Genomic DNA, 9,696 nt, shown 5'->3' on the forward strand with positions numbered 1-9,696 from the left:
TGTTACCAGGGTGACGATCTCTGGTCCGTCCCATTGGTTGCCTGAAAAGGAGCTAAGGCAAACGACACTTTATGAAAAGTTCAGAGGTTTTCAGACCGATCGGTGGCACAAAAAGGTGGAGTGCTCAGAAACAAGACGCCTGGGTGCTTCTCGTTTTGGCGGCCGCATGAAGCCGGGTACGCTCTCTCTTCACTGGGAACAACTTAACAGAGAAACTGGTGCTGAAGAAAAAAGACAGTATGGAGACCTTCTTTATATCTTATGATCAGACTGTATTATTTACTGAGATTGGAATAAATTGACACAAATTAAGATTTTAGCTTCATCAGTAACCGTAACATCAGTAACAGTAACATATGCAGATATGTCCAACTTCTCCAGTTGCATTCTATCAAAACCATTGTACCTCATAGAAATTACTTTAATATTCGAATGTACTTATGAGCTCGCTAGTTAATTTTCTTGTCAGTTTTCCCACTCATAAACACAGAAATGTGTATAACTTATCACATTAAAACCCTTTGGTGTTGATTTTTTCTTTGTTGCTTAGCAATAGTGTTCACATAATTAAGTGCAATTAATATATAGGGTGTAATATGCCCAGCACATTATCGTGTATGTATCCCCATGCGGCAAATGTGACTTTACCAATTAGAATTGAATAGGTAATAGCACCATTAAAATAAAATACTTACTTGAAGTGTTTATGATCACAATCCTTTACAACACAATTATCATGTAGAAACTTTGTGAAATCATTTTCATGAATAAATAACAGTGAATTTGTTTGAAAGTTTTATAGAAATTAAGTGTTTTTTTTCCCACAGCTGTTTGCATTATTCAACACTTGAGGTTCCTGCATCTCATTGGTTTCTCCTCTCACCTGCCTCACTAAAAGCACCTGTCAGACCAGTGGGAGCCATGCAGCGCTTCCCTCTCGCTGTCTCAACCAAAATCAACTGCTTGAATATTTAAAAGCATAATATTTTGTAAGCAAGTCTAATGGTTTGCACAGATCATTTAATCGGAGAACGTGCTGTGTTTTTAGTGTCTCAGTAACATCTCAAAGTTTAACAAGCTCACAAGAGACTGCGAGTGCAAGTACCAACCTTTATTTAGTATTTTCTTTATTGTGTGAAGATACATTTTTCCAGATTAAATCTTTAATGAATATTGCCACTTATTTATTTATGAATGCCTTTTTCTTCCAAATATTTGTACGAGAATAATTTGTAATAAGTCCCAAACATCTTAAATCCTGAAGTTGCTAATTTATCCATCATATTTGGTTTCAAAATTGTGATGCATTCCAGGCTCTGCAGTCCGTGCACATAAAAGCTATGATGTTTGCCTCTCTCCTAAAAACTGATTCTGAGCCGTTTGTGGAAGTTATGTGGCAACTTCAACTGCCATTTTAAAGTAAGAGTTTTATTTTTGCTTGGCTCAGTGCGATAAATCTAAACACTGAAATGTGACAGCATCTTGTTAAACCAAATAATGCTCCGATATCAATTTATGCCCTTATCCTTGTGGCAGAGCCAGTGCAGCAGCCGAAGGTCGGGAAAGGTTTTTCCATTTGTGCAGTCAAATTCCTTGCTTGAGGAGCTTATAATTTCAACTCCCATGATTATCTTTGGATATGGGCCATCGCAGGCTCAGCATGATTTTCACTCAGGCAACCTCACTGCTTTCCTTCCGAGGGCCTGGCAAGCATCATCTGAGGCAGAAGGAGAGAGGAGTGTGCCTGTGACACCTCAGGAACCTGTTATGTCTCAGGTTTTATATTTAAATCAAATGTTAAGAAAATAAAAATCTGTGGATCACAGCACTTTTAACCAGCTACACATAATTTGAAAATTATACCAGACATAAGACATCTCTGTAATGGTTTTTAAGTTTCCCTGGGTATAATTCAGAGGAGGACAGGCAGGATAGCCAGTCAATCTGAGGGTGTGTGTGTGTGCTTTATATTAGAAGGCAGGCATGTTTAGCAAAGCGTCTGAAATGTCAATCAGTTTGTCCCTAGCGAAGCCAAGGGGCTGCTCAGATGTATGATTCTTCAAGGTGTTTTCCCCCATTAATGTCAGAGGACACATTTGGCTGTTGGAGTCCCGAGGGTCCTCCTGACATACCACAATACTTGACTTGGCAGGGGTATACTGTGTGTGTGTGTGTGTGTGTGTGTGTGTGTGTGTGTGTGTGTGTGTGTGTGTGTGTGTGTGTGTGTGTGTGTGTGTGTGTGTGTGTGTGTGTGTGTGTGTGTGTGTGTGTGTGTGTGTGTGTGTGTGTGTGTGTCTGGTTCGGGCACAGTGGTACAGGCTTGTAAGTATTCTCCTCAGCTCCCCCTCCAGCTCCTGTGTGGCAGAGGCTGCAGGCGGTTACATCTAGATTGAGAGAGGAGGCTCTGTCAGAATACAGATGTTGTCAAAGCGGGGGCACGGTGACACACACACACACACACACACACACCACAGGATCCCTCTACACCCACCACCTTGTTTGCCTTTTTTCTTTTTTTACTCAGAAATCCCAAATACCTATGCTCCGCACTTTCAACTGACAATTAACAACACAGCCCATTGTCTGAACATAATTAAACTCGGATACATTCCATAAGTATGTCGGCTTGGCCCCTTTCCCACATGCACACACTTTCTACACCTGGGGTCGCCCACGTTGACTGCTCCTGCACCTCTGGCCCTTCCTGGGTATCAATATTTACACACTTGATAAGTAATTGATTTATGTTTAATAGTGTTGCACACGGGTGACACAGGGTTAATTAGCCATTAGAGCCTTCAATTCCCTCCATGTCAGAGGGTAACTGACTGTTAGATGACAGTCATCTTAAGATAAACCGCTTATATTTATATCTTCTTCTTCTGCGGTCTTGGAAAATATTGGCCGGGACGTTATATGTTCCTGAGGGTTTGAAAAACTCCCAACTACATAACATATTATCAAAAAGTTGATAATTTGTGCATTTGAGCTTGATTGAGCCTCTTCTAAGCTCTTGTGCTGCTCTTGACCTTTTCAATCTAGACGTGGTTGCGTTGCACTCACGTAACCACACATGGATCAGGCAACAACAGGGCAGAGGGCAAAAAGATCTGAGCGACCTGCTCCCCTGACCCCGTACACCAGGTTTAAATAATGGAGCCTGGGCAAGTATAGAGTGTTGTATCTCCAGAGGCCCCCTCCCATAGTACAGCACACCCGTGGCTCCACCAGCCTGGAAAATCAATAGGTGGGAGCAGAGTTGTGGCTCGTGGGTTCAGAGGGAAGTCACACAGAGAAATGCCCTGGATGCTTTTGTCTTGACTATTGGATAATGTGATTATGCTTGTAGGCGATGGAGCAAGACCTTCCCGCAAGTAGTTCTCACATATGTGACAAAAAGTGTAATCTATAAGAAGTAAAGAGACCTTGGATGAGCGTGTTTATAAAGAGCCAAAGGGTCTATTGTGTCGTTGCTGCTGCTGGACCTGTGCTGTTTGACTTTGGCAAAAATATTCAACTTAATCTGACAGGAAAAAACTGCCACACTGGTGAAGTATTTCAGTTGCAAGCGCAAATACTACCAGTCAGCTCCAAATGTCAGTGGCCGGTGCCTCTGCCTCTGTTTCCCTGATGTCAGACAGGCGGACCGCAGGTCAGACACAGCAGGTTGGGCTTCAGCTGCAGTAGCTGCCGTATTTATAACGTGTTTTGTATTTTGTTATCTCATTACTGAATTGGAACAAATAATATCAAATACTTCATCTGTCTAATTAAACACCTAAGTGTGGAGACAGTTGTTTGATTGTGTTGCAATCAACCCACTATTTACAGAGGACGACAGGCTCTGCCATGGATTAGACGACTGAAGCAACAGCAGAACTAATAAGTAAACATTACAAATTTCTGGAGAATGCCTGGTTTACCACATTTTTAGTAACAACCCGAAAAATGTACTTTCAGCTCAGAAGCTGTTTTGGTAGATGCTGTTAACTTTGACTGTGAATTTTTAATGCGATGACTGGAAGGTGTCATAACCCAGCCTGTGGGCCATGAAAAAGATGTAACACACATGTCAGCAAAGTATTTATATTTGGACTGCGAGGTGTGTGAGTCAGTGCCATCAGGGGTGTAAGTGTGGATGTGTGTGAACCATGTGGTGAGAGGTGTTGTAAGGTGAAGAAACAAAGCCAAAATAAACCAAGAGGATTTGCAGGCAATGGCAAAAGGGAGAGCCTCGAAACAAGGAATAAGAAAAGTTCCTGCAAAATATTGAATCAAATGGATTTTGTTGAAATTTGCAAACATGATTCAGTAAGGCAATGCTCTTTATCACTTGAAAATAAAAATATGTGTTATCTTTTCTTTTACTCTAATTCAATTAAAATGCTTTCAACTTTAACTGGTAAGTGCGAGGCAGTTGTTGGCATCCATTCTACTATTAAATGATTTTAATTCCCTGACAGTCTGCAGATGATTTGTTGTCGTGGATTATCTCATCATGTTGCTAATCCTTTTTCTTTTTCACATTATTTGTGCTTTTTATGGAGAAACCTCACATATCCGGTTCAAGACAGTTTGTTTTAGAGACATTGCCTCTGACACTGTGCACATCCTCAGACAGTCAAGGAGAGATTCTTGTCATATTTCAAACAGCCACTGTTTTTGTATGGCCTTCCTGTCCAGCCCTTTACATTTGGCTGTCATGCAGCCTGGTTGTCACATTAGACTTGTGGCAACACACCTGGTTGTGGCATATATCTCTCTTTCCAATGTCAAATGTTTATTGTCCTACTCTAGCATATGGTAGAAGGACAAATGTAGTCAACACAGAATGGTTTAGTAAGTTTTAGAATTGTATGCTTTGTGCTGGGTTTTTAAACCGTGGAACAGGAAGGGAGAGGACATTGAGAGGGAATGTTGGTCGAGGCCCAAAGTTCTGGCATAGGAAGAGGAAGTAAGGCTGAGCCCGGGCTGTTTTCAGCTGGGCCGGAGAACAGCTGACTCAGATAAGGGATATCATCAGTCAGTGGAACTAACACTTTATGGAACATTTCAGGTCGTAGGAGAGTGTGGCAAAGCTGCTCAGTGGCAATGCACCAGGAGCGGAGGAGATCCACCGGGAAAGGCTCTGGAATTATCTGGGCTGTCTTGGTTAGAATACTTCTTCAAAGTCACATGGAGGTTAGGGACAGTGCCTGTGGACTGGCAGACAAGCATTGTGGTTTAAAAAATTGCCAATATACCGAAAAGTAGCCTTGGTCGTTGGTTGTTGTATTCACGGAAAATAATCAAAGACATCCCAGGTGGGTACTGGCCTCTGCCAAGGTTGATCAATGTCACCAAATTTCGGTCAATCTATCTCTGCTCTTTGCAGATGACGCGATTCTGTTGGCTTTATCAGACCGTGACCTTTAGTATGCAGTGGGGGTGATGAGGGTTTAACCTTTTAGAGTGTGAGGCCATGATTCTCTGCCCAAAAACAGTGGATTCTCCCCTTCTGCCCCAAGGAAACTTGGCTGGTAAGGGGGACGTCTGTATTACTTTGATTGACCTGCTGCCACTTTGATTCATACCCGCATTAGTGGTAGAAAATTAATGGATGGATAGATATTTTACGACCACTAAGTACTTTTATGGGGATTTTCTTTTTTTGTTAAAGGCAGCTTGCGAGGACATGTAGAAGGAGAGATGACCTGCCAGTGGAATCCTTGTTTGACTACAGTCTAAACTCAATGCTGCAATTTAGAATGAGAGAAAGAGGAGAAACAGGACAGAAGAGGTTGCAGGAAGAAAGTGATGAAACAGAATGCAGGATGTAAAGCTGCTTTAGTTTGTGGTAGACATCAGAAGCAATGAAAGTTGTCAGCTGTCACATGATTTCAATGTTAGTCCTCAGTAAGTAGCTCACAAAAGGACTAAAAACACGTGCTGAATGAAGAAAAATCACATGAAAGTACTCGTATTGATGAAAACACACACATGTGCCGGGAGGAGGAAGCAGAGGTTTGATATCTTGTCACATTACTGCTTATTGATCTGGGAGAATTACATCTTATCAGTCCAGCTGCCACTAGATAGGAAATGTCTCACAACCGTATCATTACTGTTTACTGTTTTTGTTCATGCTACGTTTTTTATATAATCTCAACAATACTCTCTCCTTATATAGATGTATACATTTATATGTTTCAGTTAGGTCTATTTTATTTAAAAATATAGAATCAAGAAAGCAGCATTGGGCTCCAAATGAAATGAAATTAGCAATTATAACATTTCAGGTATTTACATTTAACATGTAATATATCCCCCAGAGAAGCTATTATAAGAACAGGTGAATAATTACAAACAGCCTGACAATTGCTCCAATTCTCTGTGGTTGCAATCACAGAACAAAAGAAAAGGGAAAAATAATTGCAAGATTGTTTCATATTCTTTCAGTTAACGGAAAAGTAAATTTTTTTGTAGAATAGTTGAGCTTAGTTTTCCTCTAACTATTTTATTTTTTATTTTCACCATTATGTACTTAACTCAATCAAATTTTTATTTTAAAATGTAATAATGCACGCTTCCTTCACATAGAAAAACTACACTATTATAACGATTTTCTCAACTGCATTGTTAACAGTTGCATGTCCCTTAAAATGCAGAACACGGGATGAGTATTAGTTGTACATCTGATCTATATTACTGCTTAAAATCCTGTTTATGTAGCCAGTTGAGAGAAGTCGCCAAAAACAAGAGTGAACAAGTTCATCAAAAATGTTTTTGTTTCATTCATCAATCAGCTTTTCATCCATTTAGTCTGAAGTTATTTTATCTAAAAATGGAGTAAAAAACAAAAACAACTCTGTGCTTCTTTTTCATGAGTAGACAAAAGGCACATTGTTTGTTCCCAGATTGTCATTTGTAAAGAACATTTGGAGAAAGCTGAACCTGTTTTAACTGCACTGCACTAAACTGCACCTCATCACAAGTTATGCTGAGCGGCACCAGCCTCTAGTGGACGAATTGAAAGGATTCCTGTCGTAGTGCTAGTGTTCCGCTCTCTATTTGCTAATGAAGCATTGACACATTGAGTTTGACCAATTCCTCCCGCCGAATTTCATATAAGTTTATATTTCTGTTCATCGCCAAACTCAGAGGAAGTTTTTACTTAAAACTTCAATATGTTCATCCTTCTGTTTTACGATATACATTTCTGTAAAGTCTATTAATTGATGTCCAACCAGCAAAAGTCCAAACTTTTTTACTTCAAAACCCTCAATGTGATTTTTGTCTTAAAGTAAAACCTTTGACATCATGCTTAAGACTGTTTAAATCCAGAACCAACACTTATGATTATTTGAAATGAAACTATTGTCAGAGTAACCCCGTCTCCAGCACCTGCTTGGATTAATCCTGCTGATTTTCCATTCCACACAACAGTGAATCCCATTACATCCCAATTACACAGACATAATCATGTCCGTTTAAATTAAATGATCATATCCTTAATGAAGCAGTCCCAGTAGATACATTTCTTCCTAATATACTTCATTCTACTGTCTATTAAGCTCACACCAAAGCTTCTAATAATCAACAACAGAGCATGTGTCCCAGCATAACAATTATGTTTGTTAATCCTTGAACCAGTGTTTCAGGGCCCAGTTAAAGACTCTTAAAGGCCACTGGATTCATATAAAACTGGTTCATACATTGAAACCTCTCTTGACATCTTTAATGCGTCTTTAATCCTACTATGAAAAGCACTGAAAATGTAATAACATTTTCAGTGCTTTTCATAGTAGGATATGCCAGTGGGTAACAATGTAGAACACAGGCTGAGGCTCATGTTTGCAGCCATGTGTCCTGTACGTTGTTAAGCAATACATCCCCCAGAGGGCAGTGTAGAGTCAAGAGTTTTTGAAAACCATGAAAATGGCAACGGTGGAGGAGGTGACACTGTACCTCACTGACTCATGTAGTTTCTCGTCAAAAAGTTCTGCAATTGTTGAATTTTTTTCTTCGTGTTCTATGGTCGTCTCGCTGAAACTATTGGCTGCACTGCCCCCCTCGATTTCTGGTGGTACTGCTCCATTTCGTCGGTTTGTTTTTTACGTTTTTTGAATGATGTGCACAAATACAGACAAATTGAACACAGAGTATGGACAGTAGGCCCCGTCCACTTTTGTATGCATAGCTAATGTTAAGCATAAATACGCCTTTTGTAGTGTAACACAATATTTCATGAGATTTTGTAGCTAAAGCTAGGGGAACAGGCTTTTTTTCTTTTCTAGCAACATTCCTGCCCTCCGCTAACGCCTTTCATTTATTGATTCTGTGAAAAATTCTAGAACGACAGAAGTGAACAAAAATAGGACCTACAGGCATCGGGTGCGTGTTAATAATGTCGCTCAGTGAGATAAGAGAAATCAGCGCTACATTTCTCGCCCTAATTGTGGAGGTGGAACTCACAGCTGTGCCGCTCTAACAATGCAGACATTTTCTGCGGGGGGAATGTGCTCACATGTGTGGTGCATAAATGAACAGTAGCGGGTGAGAATACGGCTGAGCTCAGAGATTGTACCCTTCAGATTGTACAGGCGGTGTTTGAGTCGAAGCTCTGATTAGCTTCATTACCTGCTCAGGCGTGAGGCCTTCAAGGTAACAAGAGTCTGGAGAAATCAGGTTATAAAAGCCTCATGAAAGCTCTGCACCTGCCTCTTGGTTTGTTTTTTTTTTCTCTCAAAGATATGTGTTCACAACTTGCCGACTCCTAAAGCATTGGGTTCACCTTTTTAGAGTCTTAAAATCCACAGAAGTTTACCGCAGTGTTAAATTACATTTTCTAATTGGGGTTTGTTTTTGTCGATTAAAAAAAACTGAATGAAAACCCTCCTTGCTGGTGTTTTTACAGGTGTTCCAGGGGAACTTTGACAACGACACGCACAGAAAGAACGTGATAGATCCACCCATCTACGCTCGGCTCATCCGGATCCTCCCCTGGTCATGGTACGGCAGGATCACTCTGCGTGCAGAAGTACTCGGATGCACAGAGGAGGAGTGAGGCCCTGTCCTCCATCTTTCTTGCCATCGTTCCCTGGCCCTCAACATACTGGAGTATCTCGCCCAGTATTTTAAAAATAAACTGTGCAACCTGTAAAAAGAAATCAATTTCCAATGGATTTTTCAAGAATACCTGTTTGGTTGTGGTGGGTTGCTGTTTGTTCTTTTGTACAATGATTTAAAACCTGCCCCTGATCCACTTTTTTTGTCTTTTTGTTCCTCCACTTTGAAACGTAATCTTTGTCTTTTGATTTCTGAAGATTTACCATCCTGTTGGGAACGAACTTCTGTAATATATATGGCCGGGTTGGGGGGATGGGCCGGGGGTGGAGCCAGGAGAAGGGGGGCCTCACTGTGGTTTTACCTTGTTGCCATGGAAGCTATTGTACAGTGTCACTTTTTAACAAAGATGTGAATTCTGTCTGCCGTGACTCATTGGACATGATTAACCGACGTCATTCTCCCATAACTAAGCATCAAAATACGATGTAGAGATCACACGTTGTCACACCCTCAAATATATTTTTACTTGGATTACTACACTTCCTCAAGCCATGCTTTTACCCTAGTGGACACTGGCATTACTACATCAACCAACACACTATTAATGCTCCTGTATTATATGTAAAAGAGAAAGAAGAAATTGCATGG

At 40.6% G+C, this 9,696-nt stretch overlaps 1 protein-coding gene across 2 annotated transcripts in view; it reads left to right on the forward strand.

The window, feature by feature from the left end:
* LOC118115082 (EGF-like repeat and discoidin I-like domain-containing protein 3) overlaps positions 1-9,464 on the forward strand; it is a 111,473-nt gene extending 102,009 nt beyond the window's left edge. For both annotated transcript variants that reach the window (XM_035166025.2, XM_035166026.2), the window contains exon 10: positions 8,897-9,464. In XM_035166025.2, coding sequence (XP_035021916.1) covers positions 8,897-9,046 — 150 coding nt within the window. In that variant the 3' untranslated portion in view covers positions 9,047-9,464. The remainder of the gene's footprint in view (positions 1-8,896) is intronic.
* The last annotated feature ends 232 nt before the right edge of the window (positions 9,465-9,696 follow it).

The sequence above is a fragment of the Hippoglossus stenolepis genome, chromosome 9 (genome assembly GCF_022539355.2).
Source record: "Hippoglossus stenolepis isolate QCI-W04-F060 chromosome 9, HSTE1.2, whole genome shotgun sequence".
NCBI classification, from domain to species: Eukaryota; Metazoa; Chordata; class Actinopteri; order Pleuronectiformes; family Pleuronectidae; genus Hippoglossus; species Hippoglossus stenolepis.